This window comes from Muscardinus avellanarius, assembly GCF_963383645.1.
Source record: "Muscardinus avellanarius genome assembly, chromosome: X".
Classification (NCBI taxonomy): Eukaryota; Metazoa; Chordata; class Mammalia; order Rodentia; family Gliridae; genus Muscardinus; species Muscardinus avellanarius.
The window spans coordinates 25481589-25509017 of NC_137792.1; the positions used below are offsets into that span (position 1 = coordinate 25481589).

The window sequence follows — 27429 nt, forward strand, 5'->3', positions numbered from 1 at the left end:
CAATAAAAAAAAGAAAAACTGGTTTCAAATTAATTTATATCAATGCACAAGAGGCTGAGCCAAAATTTGAGAATGTCAAATGTAAGTGGTGAATAATGTCTAAATTATACCATTTGTCTTGTCTATCAATAAAATCCCAAAGTGGAACCCTTGATTTGCTCCAAGCACATACCTTCAAACATGATCATTTCCAAGTCTTTCTCCTCTCTGCAATGGCACCATCATTTCTCTATTTGTTCGAGCTAGAGATTTCAGAGTCATCCTTAACTTCTTCACTCATACTCCACATTCCCTCTATGTTAAATTCTACTGACTTAACCTTCAAAATACATCTCAGGTCAAATAACTTTTCACCATGTAAGTCATTTCCACTGTAGTCCAAGTCATGGTCATTTCCTTCTGAGATGGATTTGCCACCCTCCTGACTTTCTCTGTGCCTTCAGTTTTGCACCTCCCAGCCAATTCTCCATACAGGAGCTAGAGTTAACTTCAAAGCACACAAATTAGGTCGCGGCATCCCTGCTGAGGACCATCCAATGTTGTCTCACTGTATACAAAATAAATTCCACTTCTGAACTTTGGCCTATAAGATTGTTCAGTATCTGGCACTTGTCTCCTCTCCAGGCTCCTGCTCTTATTTCCCTTGAAAAACACTAATCTTGTTTTTCATAGAATACTCCAAATTTGATTTTACACCGGGGCTTCTGAATTTGCTGCTCATTTCCCCTAGAATACCTTTTACCCAAGGTCATTGCTTGGCTCACTCACTCACATAGATCTCTGCCCAAATATGACCTCTTCAGATAGGCCAACACTCTCTTGTTATTTTTCTGTCCTTATTAATTTATTCTTGCTTCAGAGCACTTACTACTACCTGACATTATTTGTATATTAATTTATTGGTTTACTAAGTACATCCCTGACTAAAACTGAACGCCCACGGAAGGAAGCAGGGACTTGCTTTGTTTACTATTGTATCTTTAGTCTCTGGCATAGACACTTAATAAATTGGTTCTGAAAGAATATATAAATTCCGGGAATCTTAGTTAAGACACAATTTTTTCCTAAAATCAGTTTTCTCGGAAAAGGAAGAACACAGAAAAAGGACAGGGGTTCATTTGTAATTGAAGGAGTAATGTGTGTTAAAGTACTTGATAAAGGCAAAACACTACTGTGTAAATATTATTTTAAGAGTATTTGTCAAGATATCAAAATATTTTGACAATGTGCAAAAGAAAACTTTGGTAGAGAAACCAGTCTGTAAATTGTTCACATTTTTTATTGAAGATTTATAAAAGTTTATTAGAAAGATAGAAATACAGAAAATAGAAATACAGCCCCATGCGTGATTCGAAATAAATACACCCAAATTGTTCACATTTTATCTTGTTATAGTCATTAAAGAGCAGCAGCAATTCCTAGATGGCTCCATTCTTATGTTTTGATGATATAGCTAGTTTTCAGAAGTTTGCTTCAAATGCCTAGAAATGCAGTTCTAAAAATAAGTTTTAAGTCTCTTCTGCTCAGCATCCCTAAATATGACTGCATAGGATATCACATTTATACCAGTGTAGTTTCCTCTATTACTGATGAAGAATAGATAAAAAAGATGTCTGTTTTATCCAGCACAGTTAAGAAGACATCTTTGAATAGATCTAACTAAAAGTGAACTTTGCAGAGGAACCAGACTTTTTTTAAAAACAAAAGGCCAGGTCACTGAATGTTGGAATGAGTTAGTCTACCACAACCTTTGATTGTTTTTCAGAGATGATAGGGAAGACCTTATTTTTCTGAACACAGAGGTGTCTTAAATCTTAACATTCATAAATGGCACCTGCAGACATTTTCTATTTCTGTATTAAGAAAACACAAAGAATACATTTGGCTATCATATATACAAGGATGTATGGAAAGCAAGCAGGTCAGCACTGCTAATTAGCCTAAATAAATGTAGAATCTACAACATGATTTTGGGATAATTTTATTGAATTTTGGAACCTCTGCCTCACTTTGTAGTGACTTCTGAAGGAATCGAACATGCATAATATATGACCTGACAAATGAACAAGTAAACTACTTTATTCAAGCCTTTTCATTTGTCAACAGCAGCCAGGCAATAATGGCTTTCTGTCTACTGTTTTAATAATGTATGTATTGATTACTTCCATCTAAATCTTAACCAGAAAATCTCAAGAAGCTTTGAAGGTGTCCTTAATGGTCTCTAGGGAAGGGATTGTAGGGATTTTTAAATTGAAAGATGAAAACCTAACAAAAAACAATTTCATTAGCAAAAAATGCAAGCAAAATGTCATTACCTACAGTGTTCTTATAATCAAGGCCTAATCTCCTGTTAGATTTGGGATAGAAATGAAGGAATCAAATAAGCTCATGGTTTATTAAAGATAGTTCTCCTTAGAAATTCCCCACTCTGATTTGCTCCTTTAAGATACTCTCTAGGTTAATCACAGAAGTCGACAAGTAATAAATATCACTTTAGTGACTGCTCAAGTAAAACAAAGGAAGTCAGTTTTAAAAATATATCTGGACCAGAATAATACACTAATTGGAAACGAGTCAGTCTAGTGAGGCAAGTAATGAGGAACTGTAAAAGCCAGGATAATGTATTCAAAAGATATCACAATTGGTCAGTTTATATTTGCTAAGGCACATTTGAGCTTTAATTATTTATAACACTTCAGCGCATATGGAACATTATTTTATTAATTAGTCTTGAGAGCCATTCAGTTGCAGTTGTTATGCTGCCCAGCTGGTTTGGGGAACACAGATCCATTCTCCAGGGTGTGCAAATTGCTTTGAGGAATGAGACTGCAATCCCCAACTACCCGTGTGGATTCCCTTGGAATTTTACCTACAGGAAAATCATATATCTCTCTATCACAGGAATTGAGATTGACTTTATGTGTTTTCCTTAAGAAAACTTGTATAAAACACATGAAATGTTGCCATAAATTTTATCATTAACCGGAAACAATATGTAAACAAAGTATAAATGATCTGCTTTTAAGCATCCAGATTTATAAAACTAAAAGCGAAAATGAATGATATTTGATTACAGTGTCAACTTTTCACATGTTAATGGGATATGTGTTCCCATAAAAAGCAACAAACAAGGGGATTAATAACTTACAACAGACAGAAAGCAGATGACTTAAAAAGAGACACTGCAAATACATAGGGAGTAAATTTATGATTACAAGTGATCTGTTTTGATACCAATCATTCTATATAAAAACAATTGATTCAAGAAACCCATAAAGAGCCAGTCAATTTATAATCCTGGAAACAAAGCAATGCAAACAAAAGTCTAATAAAAGTCAAGTACCAAATCTGTCAATGACTAGATCTTGATGGGATTTTACACTGATTGTATTTCTTTTCTTCCTGAGTTCAGAAGATTGGATAGAAAAGCCCCAGTTACAAGGATTTTCCTTTGTTCTTTCTGTCCAGACAACAAGTGCATCACTAAAATGTCCCTGCATCAGAGCTATGGAAGAGCTACTACATCATGTGACAAAACTGACTAAAATGGGTGCTAAATTATTCTCTCCTTGATACTCAGGAGTGATGACATTCTTTGAGGAAGGAGTTCGTTTCGTGGCAAAGATTTTTCTTGAAGATACCAAGAGAAATGCATGAAAGCACTGGGCCAAATTATCAGTAAAAACAATCTGCACCAAAGTAACTTTACAAAATAGAGCCTAGTTGTAAATAAACAGATCCTACAAAAAAGAAAGAGAGATTGCTCTCTATTCCTTCTTTCCTTATCTTTGTTCTTAATAAAATAGAGGAGAATGAAAATGGTTATTATTAGTTCACAAGTTTTTTTCTTTCTCCCTCTTGCTCTTCTTTCTTTCCTTCCTTCGTTCTTTTTCCCTGTATCTATTCAGTATCTACCATGTATTAGGCACTTTATAAAGTGACAGGTATAAAAATGATACCTGACTACCCCCAAAAACTGCTGGAGCACATGGTTTATTGAGGGTGACTGAAATTAATCAGATAATCACACACATATACCATGACAACGAATGGTAAGTTATACAGGAAAAATTAGATGATGTTCCAACCTTGCATAAAAGAGAGATCTTACCAAGTGTGGGCATTGGGCAAAAGTTTGCACAATGAGCTGATATATAAAGGATTAATATATGATAACTAGATATTATATGGCTGTAGGCATAGGGAGAATAAGGTTTTAGACAGAAGACCAGTACGTTTAAAGGGTTACCTGAGAGGAACATGGAAGATTAAAAAAAGTGACAGTATGACTGGTTGCTCTGTGAACAAAGTAAAGAGCAGTAAGAAAATAGAGAGTTGAGGTCAAACCAGTCAAATAAGACCTTACAGCCCTTGCTGATATTTTGGTCTTTTTTCAGGGGCATTAAGAAGCCACTAAAGAATGTGCAGTTGAAGACTAAGATATTTCAATTCACAATTTTACATGGACTAATTTGAGCAAAATGTACAGATTATAGTGTAGGGTGGCAGAAAAAGAAGTAGGTTTTGTTACCATAGTGACATAGTAGTAGACAGAGTTTAGAGATATTTCAGAGCTAAATTGCCCCAGAGAGGTGTTGACAATGGAAGGCTGGAGGTAGGGTATCTGGTAAAGGGACCATATCAATCTGCTGTGTTATTGTCTAAAAAGGAGAAACTAGATTCTCCAAGTTTTGCAGTTCTGTAGATTGCACCAACAACATGATAAACAAAGGATTTTAGAACTTTGGAAAAGAATTATTAAGATGAATGATGAATACCCATGCAATTTCAATATCTTGTATGAGGAAGAGGGGGGCAGAGAGGAAGCCACGGGCAAACTCACAAGTGGTGTGTACATGTCTGTCACTATCATTATGAACTGCATTATGATGCAAGATTATACTGCACCAATAGAAGTTTAAAAATAAATAATTAAAAAAATGAATGATGAATGAATCAAACTTGTACTTGGAGGTAGGTAAAGTGGAGTAGTAGTGAAACTAATGTATAAAACAGTTATCAATGGACTGAAAATCCAGTTAGATCAAAGAAAGGTCTGCTACCAGCAGTGACTTAGACCCATTTTCTCATCATTCCTAGTACACCTGCCAAACAATTCTTTTTTTTTTTTTGGTTTCTGGAACTAGAATAAAATTACATCTTTTTGAAGAAATTAAGTCTCATTTCACTATATCATATAATGAGTTATATTACAAATGTCTACCCTTCTCAACAAATTCTCTTCTACATATATACCAGTGTTTTGACTATTTGTTCAACATTAGAACATTTAACCAAATAGCACTCTTAACTGTCACACTACTACCAAAGCTAACTTAAGATTCTTAATTATATAAAGGGAAATGGCTAAGGGAGAAATTAGCAGTTTTCTTAGCATTCTTTACCAAAGATCCCTGGGTGTTCTTTCATGTTCTCTTCCCTTTTAGTAATCTCCTCTGTCCTCTTCTCTGGAATACTAGAAATCACTGATCTTTCATCAAGATGCCACCTTTGGCCATGTCTCCATAGAGATAATTCCTTTAAGTACTGAATATATAAAAGTGGTATCATTTTATCAAGTTTTTGTTATTTGGTAATAATTTATTTGATTGGATATTTATTTCTGTTCATGTACTTTTTATTATTTCATAAGTACTTATCAGTGTCCACTATATATCATATATTTTGCTAGGTTGTAGAATCTTAAAAGTAAGCAAGGCCACCTTTATGCCTTCCTCCACTCAGAACCTGGTAGAGCAGACAGAAATTAATCAAAAACAAGTAAAAGGAAACATTTGGTCACTGCTGGAGGATGCTAGCAGACAAAATATTACTCCAAAAATTGGTAACATAGAAACATCCATCTTGTTTATATTATATGACCAATATACTGTGTACTCAAATAGAAGATGAGGGGAAAATATTTTTTATAGTTATCCTACAGATAATAAATGAAGAAGGAATGGTAGAAATATGCAGTTAACACATTTCAGGCTCTAGCCATTGATTGCTAACAGCTGCTAAAATTCACACACACACAAAAGAAAACAAGGCATTATGGATCTCCTGATGATGGAAGAACACACAAACACTTATGAAGCAGTCCCTAAAAAAAGCTAAATGTAAAAATGATCAAGTCTGTAGGACTGCACTAGTCAGTAGGTGGGAACTAGCCTTTTTTTTGTGGGTCTGGGGGTGGAACCCAGGGGCATTCGACCTCCGAGCTCCACTCCCAACCCTATTTTTTTTATTCTTTATTTTGAAACCGGGTCTCATTGAGTTGCAGAGGGCCTCACTAAGTAGCTGAGGCTGTCCGCAAACCGCGATCCTCCTGTCTCAGCCTCCCGAATGCTGGGATTACAAGCGTGCGCCATCACGCCCAGCTGGAATTAGCCTTTTCTGTCTATTGACTACCTACAACAAAGCAAGGATGACTTGAGATGCACTGCAAATGCATATTTTAATACTGATTGGCTGATGAAACTGACCATAACAATTCTAATTATAGCCACGATGTAACATTAGATGAAACTGGAGAAAATTTACAAGAAAACCTGGCACTATTTTTATAACTTATAGTGAATCTCTGGTTATTTTGTTATAAAAAATAAAAAAGGAAAATAGCTTAAAAAAATCACTGAGCCACATGCAACATGCAGTCCTTTTTCAATTCTTATTTAAAAAAGAACCAGGAAACAAATTAAACAATTCTAACACAGAGAGAAATAAAAATACATATATTTACTAGATATTTGCTATGATGCAACTATTTATATTTTTATGATATTACAAGAGTGCTGTGGTTACTTATGAAGAATGGTCCCTAATCTCTTTGAGATACATTTTTAGCTCCTAAGGACTTTTGTAGCTCTGTGCCTTTCCATCTGTTTTTGTATTATACTTATTAGCACAGACAGATTAATTGTACTATCTTTTCAAGATACTTCCTGAAATATTTATGAATAAAATGACATATACCTGAGATCTGCTATAAAATAATGGGGGAATGGCTGGGCATGGTGGCGCACACTTGTAATCCCCGCGTTTGGGAGACAGAGACAGGAGGATAGCGCAGGTTCGAAGCCAGCTGCGCGCACTGCCTTAGGAGACCCTGTCTCCAAATAGAAATGTAAAAATAGGTCTGGGAGTGTAGCTTGGAGGTAGAAGGGCTTCCAGGAACCCCAGTACCACACACACAAAAATAAATAAAATAATGGGGGAAGCCGGGCGTGGTGGCGCACGCTTGTAATCCCTAAACTTGGGAGGTGGAGACAGGAGGATCACGCAGGTTCGAAGCCAGCCTCGCTGGCTTAAGAGACCCTGTTTCCAAATAAAAATATAAAATAGGCCTGGGAGTGTAGCCTGGAGGTAAAAGGGTTACCAGGAACCCAGTACAACCAAAAAAAAAATGGGTGAAGAAATAAAGGTATAAGAAGAAACCAGACTGAGTGTGAATTGATGATTGTTGATGTCTTCAGTACATAAGTGTTCGTTACAGTATTCTGTCTACTTTTGTAAATGTTCAATATTTTCCATAATAAAAAGCTTTTAAAAATAGCCCAAAGAGATGGGTAATTTCTTAAAGGGTATTATTAATAGGGATGCTTTTGACATTTAAAATATAATGGTGTGGATTATTTATAATTGACCCTTGGATGAGAGGAGTGAAACATATTTCTATTCAACTTAATTTCAAACAAAACTAATTTTAGAACCATCACTTAATGCTTACTGTGTGCAAGGCACTAGGGTTAAAAATGTCCTACCCTGTGGACGTCATTCTGCTTTTGAACTGCTGGGAAATCGCCTCCAATGGGTGCCTGCCGGCTTAATTCATCATCTTTTAGCTGGAGCCACACCAGGAGTTCCTGAAGAGAAAGGTGTAGACGCTTCCATTGGTCAGAACTGGCTTCTAAGTGTGACCTGAGAAATAAGAACAGGAGCAAATCATGTCAGGTACCTAGAAGTAAAACTGATGTTTCTAATAATCCCATTACTTTCATGGTATAGAAACCTGCTGTGAACTACTAGCAACCTTTATAAAAATCTGGGTACCTGCTGTTGAGAATCATAAAATGAGGTAGGGGCATTTTGATGTCAATTTTAAAGAAAAACAGTATTTGGCCATATGTTTACTTCCCTAGGTAGAATTCTGGGACTTTGGGGCCCAACACATACACTGGAATGGATGGCTTTCCCATCCTATTGCAGTCAGTGATTCTTAATGCTCTTGGAAGAACAAACTGGACTCAGTGACTAATAAAAACCCCTCCGTTTTCATGTGACTCATGTTCATACTAGAATTCTTTCTGTTTTAAAAAATGCAAAGATCTCTCCACACATTTTGACTTTTCCTTTTCTACACCCTAGGCAGCCTTTTCCATTGACTCCTTCCGTCTGGCATCTGTTCCTTTCTGCTCTTCTTCCCATATGCTTCTCCTTCTCTTCCCTTCTTTATTCCTATGCACCTGGGATTTGTTTTCACCAGGTTCCAACATTTTCCACTTCGTTTCCTTTCTGTAAAATGTACTGAGACAACAATTCACGTGGAAGAGTAAAATCAGACATTTGTCTGAAAGCTTCCCCCCAAATATGAATAATTTAGGCAGAAGAGTGAGTACTTTACCGTCGACTGTATTTAGAACATGTAAATCCTCAGAAGCCGTTTAAGAATATACAAATGAATGATCTGTGCTATAAAATCCACATTTCACTTGAGAATGAGAAGTTAAATTAATGAAATAAATCACTATCCAGAAAACAAAGAGGAAAGGGAGGATATTAGCAAAGCTTTATCCTCAGGTAAATCTGGAATTATACTGCATTACTCACGTATTACCAGCAAGCACTAATTAATTCATAAAAATTAATGCTGCCTGGAACATAAATATAATAAAGTCTCAAATGCTGCAAAGATGAAATATAAGGCAAAGCAGCCAGGTAGAGTAACGTTTTCCTTGGCCATTTGGTAACGCAGCCTGACATTTCAAATACAGTTCTCCTTTTGGCCTTAGAATCACCAAAGAGCACCTATTGCTGAAATTAAATTGTTCCAAACTTTCTGAAGGATAGTCTGGTGATACATAAAGTCTTTAAAAAGTACAAATACAATGACATGCAAGTGTAAACTTGAGAAATTTATATTAAGAAAGTAACTCAAAAAGCATACAAAGATACAGGTAGAAATTTCAAATTTATTTTATGTGCAATACTGGAGTTTGAACCCAAGGCTTCACATATGCTAGGCAAGTACCCTAACGCTGAGTTACATCCTCAGCACCCCCCGATTTTTGTTCATGCCATCATTTATGATTTCTATAAATAGAATCAACCTAAATATTCAATATCAGGGAACTGGTTACATATATAATGGTGAATTCCTACAATGAAATCCTAGGCAAGGTTCAATACGATGACGTAGTCAAATTTTTATGGATATGGAAAAGATCACCATGTTAATTGTCAAGTGAGAAGTAGGCTAGAAAATATGAATACAATCTATTTTTCTAAAATGTTTGTGTATATGTATTTGCATGCACATGCTTGACAATGCATGGAAAATTCTGGAATGATAATCAGGTTATCCCTCAGAGGTGGATTTACAGATGACTTAATTCCTTCATCTGTACACATCTCCAAATCATTAGAATTTTCTTTCTATAATGCATTACATAAATATTATACTGAGAAGAATAAAGTTTCCATCAAATAATAGAAATTCAATTGTTCAAGACTCCAAGGATATTGTTACCAAATAAATGAATCACAACATACTGTAAATTTCATAAATTAAATATAATAGTATGAGCAGGTTGCCATGTGGAAGGCAATTCTTCTCTGCATCTATTCCCTCCTCTTCTTTCATTTATCACTTTTCCATGATAAGCCTATGTGAGAATTCCCTACGCAAGATTTTAGCTGTTTAATGGAATGCTATGAGTACCAGTTACAAGGATTCCCTAGGGTGTCTGTAATTTGAAGCTTGGTCCCCTTGAGGGTGAAAGATATTGTCTGGTAGGACCTTCTGAAAGGTAAGCAGAGAGAGGCCCAGTCCAGACATGAAAAAGCAGCCAATGGAAGAAGAGACTCTGATTAAGTATTTATTTAGTGCCTCTAAGTTCCAGTGAAGCATTGGGTAATGGGAAGAAGCAAAGGGCAGAGGATAGTGGGAAGGGGTTAGGGAAGAGAAACTCAGTTAGACAATGGTTCCTGACTTGAAATAACACACTATCACACAATGGTTTCTGTTCAATACAGACCTGTGATTTGCAAAGTTTCATGTGCCTAAGAAATTTTTGAGTAGCTGGTTTAAAATTCACATTCCTAGGTCCTACCTGCATAATTCATTAATTTTTTTTTAACAAAACTATACATGTTTTTGTGTCAGGGATTGGACCCAGGGGAATTCTACCTCTGAGCACCCCTCAGCTCTATTACTTTTTATTTCGAAATAGACAGGGTCTTGCTAGCTACTGTGCGCTGGTCTGGAACCAGCCAATCTCTTGTCTCAGCCTTTCAAGTACTATGATTACAGGTGTGTACTACAACACTTGGCTACAAGTCTGTGCTTTAACAAGAACCTTCATAACTGCAGGTGAGATCCATGGTTACTGTTTGAGAAATGACCTCTTAAAATATTTCTGATGTACCGTAAATGTGACTTATTGGTCTTTACAAGGCAAAGGTGGTATTTGTCAGTGCCATGATTTTGAAGTAGATATGTATGTACTAAAACACCCTGCACACAAGAAATATTTTCCTTCATCATATTAAGCTTGTGAAATAATTTCAAGAAATGTGTGCATTACATTTGTTGGGAGCAGCTGCCTTATTTTTATTTTTGTGACTATGTTCCAAATAGTTCTACGTGATTAACCTATGTTTGTGTTTAGAATATCTCATCCTAAAAATCTTTCTTTGTACTTGATTTAAATTTTGGGGGGTATATCAAAACTGATAGAGCTGGAAAGAACTGTAGAGAATACAAATTAACCATCATGTTTTGCAATTGTTGAAATAAAGATACAAAGTTATAAACATAATTGCCCGGCATAATGGTTCATGCTTACAGTCTCAGAATTTGGGAGACTGAGACAGAAGGATCACAGGTTGGAGACCAGACTTAGCAACTTAGCAGGACTCTGTTTCAAAATAAAATACATAAAATAGGGCTGGGGATGTAGCTCAGAAGTAGAACATCTCAGTACATAAGTAAATAAAGAAAAATAAGTAAATAAATAAAACCACCAAAACACACATAACTTGAGTGGTCATGTTTAGTTAGACATGGGAAATAGAAATGGCAAGCTATTCACAGTGAGGAATTCCTTAAATATATCTATATCTATATCTATCTATCTATCTATCTATAATTTTGTGTGTGTGGTACTGGCGATTGAACCCAGGAACATTCTGCTTCTGAGCTACAACCCCAAACCTTTATATTTATTTTTTTTATTTTGAAACAAGTTATCACTAGATTGCTGAGGCTAGTCTTCAACCTGCACTCCTTCTGTTTCTAGAGAAGCAAGTACTGGAATTACAGTCCAGGAATTGCAGGCATGTAGTGCCACAGCCGGCTAAACTTATTGGTTTTAACCAAATGCTCTGGATCCATGAGCAAAAAGGCTTCTTGCTAATTGTCAGACATACCCTATTTACAGCTACCTACTCAACGGAAAATAAAAGAGGTAGCGTGAAGGGTAATGTTAGCTTCTATCCATTTTCTATTCATCTTTATTAGTGAAGACAAGAGCTTAGGGGCTACTAGCTTTTAACAAGGCAAGTGCTGATCTTTAAAAAGCAGATAATTTCCACAATTTGTAAGGTTTAGGTAAAACACAGAACCTTTAAAGTGTTTTGGGATGCCTTGCTTGGTCTTTAAATAACTCTTTAGAGATGGCCCTGTAAGAGTTATAAGGGCTGATAAAGTGATTGTTATTTCTCTAGATACAGATATTTCAAATGTGATTTGCTTGATGCCTGGTTTGAAAACCTTAATAAAACTTTACCCTGAAAGGTGCATATTCTTAAAGCAAAATGTGTTATATTGAATTCATTCTTCACTTTGACTCCCTTTATAAAACTAATGATATATCCCCATATATCTTTGGTGCCCTCGTGTAACACAGCAGCACTTAAGCATATAGAAAGGGTACAAATGCAGAAATAAGAACCACAGAAACAAAATGGGAGCTAAGGGACTTTAAATAAAGAGAGAGTATTGAGCTCAGAAAAAGTAAACTTTTTTTTCCAGATGGGCCCTGAACTTCAACTTTCAAATATAATTAGCATTCCAAGAGTGAGAGAAAAAGGTCAGAGATAATGTCCAAGTTTCATTTCTTATTTTTTTCTTAAAAGTAGAAAAACTCTACCTCCTTTTTCTCTTTGTTCTTGACTATAGAGAAAACTGCTAATACCATGTACTTTCCAAGAGATGTACTGTGACTGCGAACTATACAATGTATTTCTTGCCTTTCAAGTTAATGTTCAAAATGTTGTAAGTTTGGATATATTATACAATATTTACAAGTTTTTCTTTCAAGTACAAAAATCTGAAAAATGTTAAAATTTGCTGTAATTATGATGACATTTGATTGTCCTAGTTAACAGTATATGTAATATGGGAAAAGTAAGGTAACATGCTAAATTGAAATCTTTATGAATATTTCTTATATTGTGCAAATTAGGTGAGCTAACTGATGGAATTGGAGGGGGGGAAGGGGAAAATTCTCTAATGTACATGATGTACACTGACAAACATATTAAAGTCAACTACTTAGCCACACATAAGAAGGAAGGAGAAGGAGGGAATGGGGTGGGAATTGCATAAGGGCTATGCCTTCACAATCTTGTACCCCATTAAGATGTATGACTATAATGAACCAATAAAAATTTAAAAATTAACAAGGCACAGTGGTGCATGCCTATAATCCCTGAATTTGGGAGGCTGAGACAGGAGTATCTCAGGTTCAAGGTCAATCACAACAATTTAGCAAGACCCTCAGCAACTTGGTGAGACCTTGTTTAAAGAGAAAAAAAAAAAAGAACAGGTATGGTGGTACTGCATGCCTACAATCCCAATATTAGGCAGATTGAAAAAGGAGAATAGCAGGGTTTTTTTTGTTTTGTTTTGTTTTTTTGGTGTACTGGGGGTGGAACCCAGAGGCTTTCTACCTCCAGGCTATACTCCCAGAGCCATTTTATATTTTTATTTGGAAAGAGGGTCTCACTAAGTTGCTGAGAGCCTCACTAAATAGCTGAGGCTGGCTTCGAACCTGTGCGATTCTCCTGTCTCAGCCTCCCAAGTGCGGGGATTACAAGCGTGCGTCATTATGCCCGGCTTAGAATAGCAGGTTTGAGATCAGCTTTAACAACTTAGCGAGACTCTAATTAACCCATTGAGACTCTGTTTCAAAACAAAAAATAAAAAGGGCTGGGGATGTAGTTCAGAGATAGAATCCTTCTGAATTTGATTTTTAGTACTACACAAAAAGAGGGGGCTGGCTATGTAGCTCAGAGGTTGAATACTTCTGGCTTCCCTCTCTAATAGCTCCTCAATTCTTTTGACCCCTTCTCAAATCATTAATATCACGGACGACTTACTTTTCCTATACCTTATGGACAAAACGTTATAATAATGCACCTGGGATGGATAGCATATACTTACTTGGACTACATCATAAGATAATTTCATTGAAAAGATTATTTTTTTCTCAAGACATCTTATTTACTTCTCTTTATACTCTTTTAAATTAGTATCATTTAAATATAAGAAAACTAAGTAAACAGATTCAACAATTTGGCCGGCTTTATAAACTGTGATTGCACAATCAAGAAAAGAATAGAACTGTAGAGTTATATGAGAGCTTGAAGAGGCCAAACCCCTCCATTTCAGTGAGGGAAACACCTGGCATCTGAAGCTGTAAAATGACTTGCTCGACATTACATGTGAGACAGTAAAAGACGCAGAAGAGAGACTAAGATGCCCAACTCGGATCCAGGACTCTATTCTACTGTTATGGACTCCTTTAGAGTTTAGCATGTTTGTATTTATCTAATTTAGCTGAAGGCAGCAAATAAAGCCCTAGGAAACAACGCATGAATACTTAAAGGAACTTTTTATGAAGTGTACGCATTTTTTCCCCCAGTGCTGCGGTGGAACCTAGTGCCTCGTGCATGTTAGGCTAGTGCTCTACCACTGAGCCACGCCCCCCTGAACTGTCCAATATAAATTAGAACTATACTAATAAGATCTGTGGATAAACGGATAGAAGGGAAAATATTCATTATGAAATCTGAGTCAGAATTTACTGGATGAGAGGAGAGATGGAGCTGCAAGCTGTGATGTATGCGCTCACATGAGTGTGAATGGAGGAAATGCTGGAAAGCAAAAACGCGGTTGGAAAACAGCATCTAATTGTCAGAAAATCCATGTTAGGAGGAAGTAGAATGCTTTGTGGTGAGAAAGAACTGAGGCAGAGGAAGAACAGAGAAGAGGAGGATTAGCAAAGACTTACTAGGCCTGGCTGGTAGAAGGTTAAGAGGCCACTAGATTTTAGTTACTAAATACAAATTTATGAGAGCAGTGATTTCTTGGGGCTGTTTTGTTCACTACTGCACCTTTAGTGCCTAGAAGAGTGCTTGGTATGCACTCTTAATATTTGTTAAATGAACGAACGAGCGAGTGAGATGTGGGTATAACACTATGGAAGCTCTTGAATGAAAGATTAATATGAGCTGGGTGTGGTATCACACGCTTATAATTCCGGTACTTGGGAGGCTGAGACAGGAGGATCACAGGTTCATGGCCAGCCTCAGCCACTTAGTAAGACCCTGTTTCAAAATAAAGAACAAAAAACAGGGTTGGAGTGTAGCTCGGAGTGTAGAAAGTCCTTGGGTTCCATCCCCAGTACAAACAAACAAACAAACAAACAAACAAACTCCTGGATCGGGCTGGGCGTGGTGGCACATGCTTGTAATCCCAGTCCTTGGGAGACTGAGACAGGAAGGATCACAGGTTAATAATCGCAGGTTTGTGGCCAGCCTCAGCAACTTAGTGAGGCCCTCTTTCAAAAATAGGGATGTAGCTCAGGGTTCAATCCCTGGTACTGCAAAAAAACAAAACAAAACAAAACTCCTGGAAAAATAAAAATAAAATAGGGTTGGGAGTGTAGCATGAAGTTAAAATACCCCTGGGTCCAATCCCCAGTACCACACACACACAAAAAAAAAAAAAGAGAGAAAGAAAAAAGAAAAAAAAGAGTAATATGATATAAAGTAACCAAATTAGAGAGTTTTTTTTTGTGGTACTAGGGATTAAAGTATTGAACTCAGGTACATTCTATCTCTGAATTATACTCCTAGCTTGATTTTTTTTTTTTTGTTTTTGTTTTGAAAGAAGGTCTTGCTAGGTTGCTGAATATTGCTATATTGCTGAGGCTGGCCTCAATCTGCAATCCCCCTGTCTCAGCTTCCCAAGCACTAGGATTACGGGTGTGTGTCACCATGCCCAGCTAGGGTATTCCTGTAAATGTGCAATGAATGGTCTAGAGACAAACCTTTCAGTGTGGTCTGACATGATCAAGACTTGACTAAGAACCATAATCTCAGGAAGAAAAAGGTTGTAGAGCATAAGAAAAATAAACGGACGGAGAAGGACTTGCTACGTACTTGGCTATGGAAGCATAAAGACACCTCTAAAGAGAAGAGGGGATACAAAAGGCAACTTCAGAATCACATGGGGGCAAATGATTGCATTTCATTAAAATAAGGTACTCTGGTGTGTGTGTGTGTGTGTGTGTGTGTGTGTGTGTGTGTGTGTGTTGTGTTTTGCAAAATACACGAATGGTTTAAGCATCCCTCAAAAACAATGAGCCAGTTGTACATTTTGAGAATATATTAGAATTTGGGCTAATAGGTTTGTTGTTCCAGGGGATCTCTGGAAGTACTTTTTGGTGGTGGTTGGTGATTTTTCACAATACAAAGTCCAATGAAATTGGACCAGATTCCCAAATGCAGGCTCACTAGTGCCACTAATGGTTCTGCAGCGAACACTTCCTAGTATTCATCTATTCTATTTCATAAGGATCCAAAATGACCAACTCCACTGTGCTTCCCTCAACCCAATCCTGTCATTTGCAGTGGGTTGAGCGATCCCCTTATTTCCAACTGTCAGGAAATAAACTCAACTGCTTTGACGTAAAGACTTAACTCTTTCTATTTTGCAGGTGAGCGCTTATCACATATCCTACACGATTAGAGAAGTCAATTTCAAAGCCAAACACGCGGATCTGAATATTTAAATTCTAGAATTCGTGGCACCTTAGATAAGTGAAGGTAACTGTTTTCTACTTGATTAATGACAGCAAAAATTAAACTGCAGTAGCTGGCATATGGGAAATTGCTCAGAATAAAGAGCCCATATTTTGGCTGACATGCTGTTTGCCGCTTTCAATTCTCCTCTTATTTCATCAAATTCACATGAAGGAGAGAAGGGGCACTAAGTGATGTTTGGAACAGTCACAACACCTTCCTTTTTCTTTCCTGCAAAAAGGAAGAACTTTCTTTTTCTTTACCTACCAGTATCTTTTCCATCTCACCTGTTTCATTTCTTTTTAATGACAGATGTTATGAAAATGGCCTTTGTCATTACACACTCTGACCTCTCCAAAGAGTTTAAGCCGTAGAAAACTAATGGAGCCTCTCTATCTTTGAAAAAGGCATTGCCCACCTTGCTCCCAAGTCATTGCCAACACATGAATAAAAAAAATTCATGGGTAGAATAGCGAGGTAAAAACTAGCATCAGGGTGGAGGTATAAACTTGGGGAAAAGACTTATAAATAAACATAAATCCTTTTCTACTTCTAGAAATCTTCTCTATTTTCTCTGCTCAATTACTATGTCTTTATTTGAAAAGGGTTTCTTCTTTCTTTATAGTCTATGGGCTAATATGATGATAAAAACTCAGATTCCGGAGTCCTGTGTTTAGATCTTGGCTTGATAACTATGTGACTTTGGGAAAGTTAACTTAACCTCTCTGTGACTTGCTTTCTTCAAATGTGAAGGGAGTATAATTATGGAATCTACTTTTTACAGTTGTTGAGAGCACAAAATGAGTAAAAAATAAAGTGCTTATGGTATTCTGGGATATATACCATAAAAATGTTAGTTGGTATCATTATTTTAGATTAGGTATAAATTTTTATAATAATGTTTTCATATGGTACCAGGGATTGAACCTAGGGGCATTTTACATCTGAGCTACATCCCTAGATCTATTTTATTTTTGTTTGGAAATATGGACTTATGAGGTTGATGAGAATCTCACTTTTTTGCTAAAGCTGGCTTTGAAACTTTAATCCTCCTGTCTCAGTCTATAATAGTTCTTTCGAATTAATGAAATTTCAGAATTTTTTCCTCCTTATAGTAAATAAGTTACATGGTAAAATTTTGGACAATTTAGAAGAACTATATATAATAGAAAAAAATCTCCCTTCTGTAATCTTACTACCTAGATGCAGAGGTTTACAAACTTGTTTGGCTTACTGCCCCTTTTCAGAAAAAAAAAATCACTCAATACCTCAGTGGAAATCTACCTTCTTTAAGTAAATAAACAGAAAGTTGAGGTGACAAATTTTCTCTTATTATTTAGTGCATTCCTTCCTAACTCTTATTAAGTTCACGTGTCCTTTTTTCCTTTCTGTATGATTGCTCCTTGTAGACACACAGATGAAAGCACAAAATATTTTAAGAAAAAAAGTGGATAAGGAAAAGCAATCGATTAGTGAGCAAGAAGCCTGGCTTCTACTCCCTACCATTTCCTTGATTTTTAGGCAATAGCAGGGCATTTCATGGACCAGCTCTGCTCTTTTGTCTTTCTACTGAAGGATCACAGCAAAACCTGTATTGCAAAGAGCTTTCCCCTGCCCTTCTTACAATAATGCCAAGATGCATGAATTAATTTCTCCAAAGAAAGTTGGTGCATAGAGCCGTGCAAAGTAGAAAGTAGGTGAGTATAGAAGTGAAGGCTTAGTGTCCCTGCAGAGGATGTATTCTAACAAAATCTAAGAGGCATCAAATGATAAAATTAGCTATACTCTGTCTCCTTGCTGCAGGAGTAATGGAGAGGGCTTCTCTAAACTCTTAATTATAATGAGTTCTGTATTTAGAGAATATCCTTTGGTATGCATTTAGAGTCATGCCAAAGAAAGAATCCCACAATAAACATCCATTAATTTGATCACTTTTCATATAACCCTGTGAGAAGCCAAGAGAGAACTCTATGAAATTACGATGGCTGTGCTTCTCATTTAAATTCACTCTAATGTCTTAATATGCATCTCTCCTGTGGTTCTAAAGCATCACCATGTTAATCTAACCTGAACCCTCAAGTATCAGCTCCATACCAAGCAAATGAATGATTCATTTATTCAAAATAAAATGAATCATTCTGAAATTGGGTGATTTACATAAACATATGAGGCATTAGCTACTTGTGCTAGGCAAACAGGGAGAATTTTGTCCTTTTAATTCATTTCTAGTGTTTTGTGCTCTGGTGTTTTCCTACCTAATGTTGAGAGACTTTTTCCGAAGCTCACTCCACTTGAAGTTCATGTTATCCAGACGTCTTTGTAGCAGGGCTGCTTCATCAGAACCTTCCAGGGATCTCAGGATTTTTTGCCCGTTTTCATCCAAGTTGTGATAAATATCCGTGTGTGCTTCGATTTCTCCTTGGAGGTCCTACAGGACAGCAGGAAGAAGGACGCATGCAGAATTAACGAACAAAATAAACCAGCTGGGAGTGAGAATTTGGAGAACTACAAAAATAAACCATTAGCTCAAAAAGCCATTTCAATCGGGCCAACTAACAAGAAGATACACCCCAAATCACTTTTCTTCATGCACTGTCGTGTTATTATGCAGATTGAAAATGAACATCTTATTAGGTATCGCAAATTTATTCCTTGCCATTATGAGTTGGAAAGTAATATATTTATAACTTTACAAATTTCATAAGTTAAATTTTCTAGCCCATGGATAAAATATATTGTTTTATGGAAATGGTATGAAATAAAATTACATAGTAAAGTGCATCCTGGTGCCAATCGTTTCATTACAATGTGAGTCAAATCATATTTTCCATGTACATTGTAATCTATAGTGTTGTCTCTAACCATTAAAGCATGGAGAAATGAATAAACAAGGTTGTTTTTGGTCCACAGCACCAGCACATTAATGGGACTCCATCATAGGAGCGAATCTTTTTGACAACGCATATTAAGTTCACCTTCGTGTTATAGCATCATACATATATCACAGTATTGTACATTTATTAGTAAGATTTCCCATTTAAAATACCATCATACTTTTACTCTTGACAGGTAGAAAGTCCCTAGAACCTTGGTAAGAGTTATGATAAGAGGTATGCATTCAACTTCATTTGTATAGACACAGATCAAGAAAATTATCATAGTAGAAGCATCTGACCTTTACATGGTATGTCTTCCTGTGTAACATTTTCAGCTTGAACCGGGGACTACAGCACTGATCCTGTTGCATAGCAATCCTGAGAAAACCCAGAAACTGAAAGAGCCTTGCTTTAAAATGCCAACTTTGCTTACATTCTGTTGACAGAATGAGTTTCAGAGCACAGGCCTCGCCAGTCAATAATAATAAACAGCCACTTTGTGCTCCTAGCTAAACGGTAGCCGGGTGTGTGGATGTGGGAGGGACCTCAAAGAGAGGAGGCCTGGAGTATGCAACTGACAGTTTATATTAAACAGCCAACTTTTCTTATCATTTTGCCATTACAAGCCAGAAACATTATAAATTCATTTTATATATGTGTTTCCCTCCTTGTTCCCAGAAGAACAGTTAAAGCCAAAGGAACATTCCTTAGAGAGCTGCCGGGTACCAGCATTCTTTTCTGCCTACACAATGAATGGAGGCTTTGTACATTATCTGACTTGCTCTTACAGATTTGTATGCTTCTGTTGAACAAGTTTAAAAATTCATTCTGAAGCTCCGAACAATTGGATTGATCTATGTAACTAGAAGTTTTTTTCTTTTCTCTCTCTCTTGCTCTCTAAAATTGAATTAAATTACTCTGTTAAAGTAAGGGAGAAAGTGGGCACAAGATCATGGTAGCAATTCTGAAGAACTGGCCTGTGTTTTCTGTTAAGGTACAGAAGAAGTCTGAGTGGTGCCGGAAGTAGATGGACAGTGACTGTCCTCTGCCACTCTTTTTGGCAGCCCAAGTAACCCTGGAGGACTCTGAAGAGAGTTGTATCCCATTCTCTTTGACTGAAGACTGGAAGGAGAATATGGACAGGACCACAGCCAAAGTCGAAAGAAGGGAAATACAAAAATAGACTGAGGGGATGTATCTCTAGCCCATCAAACAGGCTTGGAAGGGCATAGACAGATTTTGAATCTTTCAATATGAGGTAGGAGACTAGTATGAGCTTCTTACAGAGTGGGGAATGGCCAAATATGCATCCACTGTATGGTATTTTTCCCTTTTTTAACCTACATGAAATAGCATAAATTCTCTCATTTGCCACTTCTTTAGCAAAAGAGAAAAGTGAGTTAATTTATCTAAATAATTTAGGACCAAAAGACAGATCCAAGTTCCAGAAAATTCCCTAACTTGTCTCTTTTACTTTGCTTTTCTAGTTGTATTTGATTTGTATGCGACCTAAAATTTCTCCTCAGAGTGCAAATTTAGAGAAAGGGAGCCAAATTTTCAGTTCTTCAAGAAAATACAGTTCTTTTTTCTGTCTTTTCTTTGCAGTGCCAGGGATCAAACTCATGCCCTGCTGCATACTAAGCAAGCATTCTACCACCAAGCTAAACTCCCAGCCTGGGAGAAGAAAGTAATTTGACTAATTGGATCAACATTCTATATCATACGCATAGAAATGATAATACATTTGAATTTTTATATCCTACATTGATAGTAGAGACCCAGTAGTAATTATTAGTTCCTTAAGATTATGTGTAACACGAAGCTATCAGCACTATCTTTGTTGAATAAAAGCGGTCTTCTCAAGTGTAAATAGGATGTTGTTTCATGAATTTTCTAATTTTCATCTTTGCCATGCCCGTGTATATTTACACTGCATATAAAAATCTGTGTTGTATTAACAAGGAAAGAAATATAAAATTGATAAATAGTTGTTTATCTAGGACCGATTATTTGTTTAGTTTTAGCATCAATAGTAAATATGAGGAATGCAAGTGAGAGTTGTCTTTAATTTTCCTAAAATCAAGTGTTCTGTTCTTATTTAATTCATTTATATTACCAACTAAATATTTATGAGAATTTCCTGCCAACTCTCAAAGATACTGGGAGAAAGCTCCTAACATTTAAATTAAGGAAGTAGATTTGGGCATGGTGTTTTACAACTGTAATCTCAGAACTTGGAAGGCCAAGACAGGAATATCGAAGGTTCAAGGCCAGAGTCAGCAACTTAGCAAGGACCTTAGCAATCTATTAGACCCTGTTTCAAAAACAATAAAAATGGCTGTGGGGCCGGGTGTGGTGGCACACAGATGATTTCTCAGCGCCAATAGGCAGCACGAGTTCTAGCTGGAGAGGGGACACAAATAGGGCAGGTAGGAAGGAACATACTCATATTTGCATAAAGCAACCACCATGGCATTTGTCTTAAGACAAAACCTTTGATTTAGGAGCCACAGAAAACCAGGAAGCTGGTATGGAGAATGAGATGGGGTTTTCAGAGTGTCACCAATTTGGACATAGGGATATTTTCACAGAAATTTTTAGATAGTTTTTATTTACTTCTGATTTAACTAGAAAAGATCACTTAAGCGTTAGTTACTGTATTCATGGTACACTATTTTTCCTCTTCTTTTTATTATTTGTACTTTAGAAAGAATAAGAGTTAATGAATAGGGAAAAAGGATATTTATTACAGGAACAACCAAAGTAATAGCAGCAATGATAGTAAAAATATATACATATATATAAAACTTATAAATAACTGTATATGTGTGAACTCATTTAATTCTCTCAGTTGCCCTCTGGGCTAACCATCGTTATTATCTGTATTTTTCTATATAAGAGAAAGAAATTTCAGAGAGGTTAAGAAAAACCACTCAAGGTCACACAGCTAATAAACAACAATGTCAGATTTCAAAACTGGGCAGCTGAACATCAGGGCTAATATCAATAAGCTACATTACCTCTGAATTTCAGTTTTTTGATGGTAATTTTTCCTATGAATAATACTCCCACCTAAATAGCAGAAAATCAAGTGCAGCCACAAGACAATGAATAACATTGTTTTCAGTACTCCAAGAGTCATTTTATGGTCTTATAAATGTGGACACTATGAAACCCAAAGCAGCAGAGAGAAATACATCCAAAGAGAAGAACCATAAAATAATTGAGAAAATGGATGCAAGTGAAGAAAATATAATATGTATTACTCTAAAATAAAATGTTGCCTAAAATCTGTATAATTATGGATCAAATTTCAGCAATGAATGCCAAGAAAGTCTAGACAAAAGACAAGTATTATGTTTACAGTGTAGAAGTTTTAGGAGTGAGGAGTATCCTGTCTCCTGTAGGACTTTCACAAATCTCATACTTCCTTCTTCTCTGAGAGTCTAACCATTTCTTGCTATTAGTTCCCTTTCTCAGCATCCAGAGAAAACTAATGGCAAAGTACAATGAAATAGGCATGAGTCTGAGTTTCTCTGTTCTCTTTTCCTTTTATTAGCTGCTTAACTTTGACAACTCTTTAATCTCTTTGGCTTCTCTAAATATTAAATAATAATACTTACCTTCTGGGCTATTCTAGATATTACATGGAATAATTTTCATAAAATACTTTGAACAGAATCCAGAACACAACATGTCTTTAATAAATAATAGCTAATATAAAGCTTACTATTATAAGAGAATCCATGCATAAATCAAGTGACAGAAATAGACGCCATAGCATGATAGAACTCAGCTTGGGCCTTGAGGTATAGATAGGATTGGAAAAGGCAGAGGGCAGAAGATATTCCAGTTGGGAAGAACAGCAGAGAAATGGCATAAAGGTAGAATGAGTTTGGCTTATGAGCAGTGATAATAACCTGAGTAGAATGGACAATGAGTGTTAGGGAGACATGAGTAGAACACAGCCAAGTTCACTAAATTAAGTAGATTGAAAGCTTTTTAGGAAGACATGGAAAAAAAATTGAAGTACAAAGGTAAGATTTTTGAATATTACATTTATCCTATCTCACTCAACAAGTAGGATGATACATGATGTCCACAAATAATAAGACAGTTGGGCATGGTGGTATATACTTGTAATCCCATTACTTGGGAGGCTGAGACAGGAGAATCAAGGTTTGAGGACAGTCTAAGAAAGTAGTGAGAATCTCTTCAAACTAGGGAGACCATGATTCAAATTAAACTCAAAATAGGGCTGGAGGTATAGTTTGTAGGTAGAATGCCCCTGGGTTCACTCCCCAGTACTACAAAAATAAGTAATAAGACAACTAGGGAAGAATATAAAGTTATAATTTTTTTACTAGAAGAAAACCAAGAGCATTCTACTATTCCAAGACATCACGGGAAACAGTATCCACATATTACTTGTGTTTTCAATAAGAACTCGATAAATTAATACATGCATTATGGAAAACAGTATGGAGTTATATTAGAAGATAATACACAAAACTATCATATAATCTAGCAACCCCAATTCTGAGTATATATCTAAAAGAGGTGAATCGATACGTTATAGAGGTACCTGCAATCTCATGTTCATCGCAGCGTTATTCACAATAGCCATGAAACCAACCTAAATTTTTATCATCAGATGACTGGATAAATAAAATATGTTATATATGCATGATAGAATATCATTGAGTCACAACATGGGTAAAATCTCATCACTTATGACATGAATGAATGTTGAGGACTAAGTGAAATGTCGGGTACAAAAAGACAAATATTGTATGATCTCGCCTAAAAGTGGAGACTAGAAAAGTCGAACTCAGAGAAGTAGAGAGTAGAACAGAATAGAATGGTGGTTATCAGGGGTTTGGGGAAGGGGGCAGATGGCAAAGGGAGATATTGCTCAAACAGTACAGAGTTTTACTTAGACATGAGGAATAATTTTAGTGGTCTATTGCACAAAATTGTGACTACAATACAATGTATATTTCAAAATTTCTAAAAGAACAGTTTTCACCACAAAAATAAGAATGTGAGGTGATTTGTCAATTAATCTGATATAATCATTCCACATTTTAAACATACAGCATAACATTCCAATGTATCCCATGAATGTATACAATTATTCTTTGACAATTCAAATATATAAATAGCTCAGCAAATGAACTCAGTATGGTTACTTTGAATGTACTTGAGATATGAGAAAACAAGCAAAATGGCAAGGAAGAATACAAATAAATGGCCAAAGTTTTCATATAAGCACCCTATCTCTAATCCTTTCTGAAGGCAATTAGTATATAAATGATAAGAACATTATTTATTATTGATAATTTAACCTAATTCAAATAAGCTTAATAGGGGAACAAAGAGATGATCTGATTTCCAAAATTTATAAGGTCAGCAACAGAATATCCAAAACAGGAAAGAAATTATTCTTATGGGCCAAGTTGAAAATAGCAAGAAATAATACCTAAGAGAGAACCAGAAAGGCATAAAAGAACCAGAAAGGCATAAAAGGAGTTATGGGCACCAGGGTCACACAGTGTGGAACTAAGAACCCTCCATGTAGCAGCTGTCTTTGAAGGCATCACCTAGCTTTACAGCAAAGCAAAATTATTGTTAATTACAATGATCTTGGATTCACCAGACACGGCAGATTTATATTAAATGAATTGTCTACAATAAAAGCAGTATATGCAAAACTCTTCTAATGAATTTTATACGACCCAGATATTCTGAAAAGGTGTTACTGTTTTTAAAAGGCTGAACAAAAATTGTTCAAAAGTAAAACTCCCTTAGCTTGGTTATTCAAAATTACTAATTAAACATAAAATCGAAATAGTTGAGATTTCCAAGTACACACACACACACACACACACACACACACACACACTCCATTATGAGAACAGAAGAACAGAGACTAACAGTAAATCTTTGAAAATGTGTACACAATCTAAAAATAAAGAGCCCAGACTTGCATTTTATATGTCTGCTATTTGTAATTTTCTAAAGAGTGATTCATTTTTATTGCATGTTACAAAAGGATCAGTCTGTCACGGATTGGAAATTAAAACTAGCAAAACAAAACAAAATGATCCTTTCTAACAGTTTTTTTTTAAAATATCCATATAAAGGAACTGAACCACAGTCTTGGCCTTATAAGGACTCTAATGTAACCACTGAAGGTTCCTAAGTAGATCAGGAAATGCAGCTGGTTCCGGATTCACAAGAGGGTGTGACTGTTTCCCCTCCCCCTTCTTTCTATCCTTTCTATATGTGGCCACTGCAATACTGTTAAAAGCAGCAGAGTTGTCATCCCAAGAGAAACAAGAGTTAATTTGAGAACTGCTGTTTGGCTCAGAGCCTGGTTGCTCTAGGTAGATAAGAGAGCGTTTTCAGGTCCAGTGCATCGCAATGCATCTTAAACGAGCAGCTATGGATTTAGGAGTCCACAAGCTTTGCTTTAAAAATGGCTGTTATTAAAGTCCTCAGAGACTATTATCCTGCAGGGTTTGTTGTCTTTGCCTTCATATCTCATTCGAAAATTCTCACACTTAAGCACTAGAGCAGTGGAGAGAAGGGATATACTCTCCTGCCTCAGTCCATTCCTGAGTGCAAAGTCTTATTTCAAAATCTAATCTTTAAAAATGCCTGGCTTAGGGTGGATTACCCCTGAAGGAAACTGAGCAAAATCCCATTTGTCAGATGGCCTTAAGCAATCCCAAACTCTGGTAACACGTGATGCTTTCTTTGACCGACTCTTTGGTTTTCTCTATTCTTCAAATTACTTGTGTAAAGCACATGGTTCATTTGCACCTGGTTGGAAGTATAAAGAGAGGTTCTCTTCTCTTTTGCATCTTGTTTTTCCTAGTTTCTTTCTTTTTTCGGTCACAATACAAAATTCTCTGTATCATTATTCATCCCTGAAACATGCAGCAACTGCCTAGTTTATGACCAAGGTTTTGCTAGGAACTATGGAAACTCAGCTAATATAGAAATATGTAATCCTAGTCTTTACATTAACTTCCTTCCTTCCTCTCTCCCTCCCTCCCTCCTTTCCTACTTCTCTACCTTCCTTCCTCTCTTCCTTTGTCTCTCCCACACATATTTAATTGTATTAGGAGCCAACCTTACTGTGGTCAAAACAGACTTCTACCCTCTTGAAGTTCATTACATAATAGAAAGGTGGAAGACAATGGGTATGGCAAATAGATAAATGTCCAATAAAATAAGAAAACATGGACAATAACAGATGGTAGGCTATGGTGAGAATAATGTACATGTTGAGAATAATGTACATGTGGTGGCGATGGGAGCTCCTTGGTTAGGGTGATCCAGAAAGGACTATGTGAGGAGGTTCAACGTCACCTGAGACTTGAGGATGTGAAGACATTAGTTATGGGAAGATCCAAGGGCACCGAATTCTTCCCAACTAAGAGAGGAGGGGGCTCTGTATCAGCTTTGCCGTAGGATATATCTTAGCTAGAATCCACTGAGTAAGAAAGCAATGTGGCTGAAGATGGGATAAGAGAGGCCTCAGGTAACGGAGGGTGGGGGTGGGGGCTTTGTCGACCTGTTTTAAGGAGTTTGAATTTTATTTCAAGCACAGTGGGAAGCAATTGAGCCTTTTAATGTAGGGTGGTGACTTGATCTGATTTAGGCTTTTAAGGGATCACTATAGTGTGATGTGGAGATTAAAAAAGGTGAAAGAGGAAAGAAGAAGGTCATTTAGAAGCCAAGCCTCTAATCCAGGTAATAGATAATGGTTGCTTGGACTACTGTGATTGCCAAAAGTGAACTAATGCGAGATATATTTAGGTTCTCACTTCCCCCACTTACCAGCTTTATGAGATTGGAAAATTTACAAAATATTTCAAAGTCTGTTTATATCCTCTGTAACTAGGGCCAATAATATCTGTCTTATAAAGTTTTGCCAAGGTTAGATGACGTGATATGGGTAGAGCGTGCAAACACCTTACCCAATGCCTGATCTACTTTGAGCCTTCATCAAATTTTACCTTCCTGGTCTCTTATCCTTTCTCCATGACTCCAAGCCTGCAAGCAGAGAGGACATAAGGCTATTTTAAGGACAGTTAATTCAGAATACATGCAGATAGGGGCCAGAGCTGCAGGCAAGAGCAATGAGGTAGTGCCAAGGAGGCTCAATGGATGGTGTTCAAGAGTACAGAGGAGCTACTGGGGGTTTTGAAAGCAGTATGGAAAGCTG

At 36.5% G+C, this 27429-nt stretch overlaps 1 protein-coding gene across 4 annotated transcripts in view; it reads right to left on the bottom strand.

Moving 5' to 3' along the window:
• DMD (dystrophin) overlaps nucleotides 1-27429 on the bottom strand; it is a gene marked incomplete at both ends in the record, with an annotated part of 2101015 nt that overhangs the window by 416241 nt on the left and 1657345 nt on the right. For all 4 annotated transcript variants that reach the window (XM_080719244.1, XM_080719243.1, XM_080719246.1 and 1 more), the window contains 2 exons: nucleotides 7767-7923; nucleotides 18570-18742. In XM_080719244.1, the coding sequence (XP_080575370.1) occupies nucleotides 7767-7923; nucleotides 18570-18742 (330 nt within the window). The remainder of the gene's footprint in view (nucleotides 1-7766; nucleotides 7924-18569; nucleotides 18743-27429) is intronic.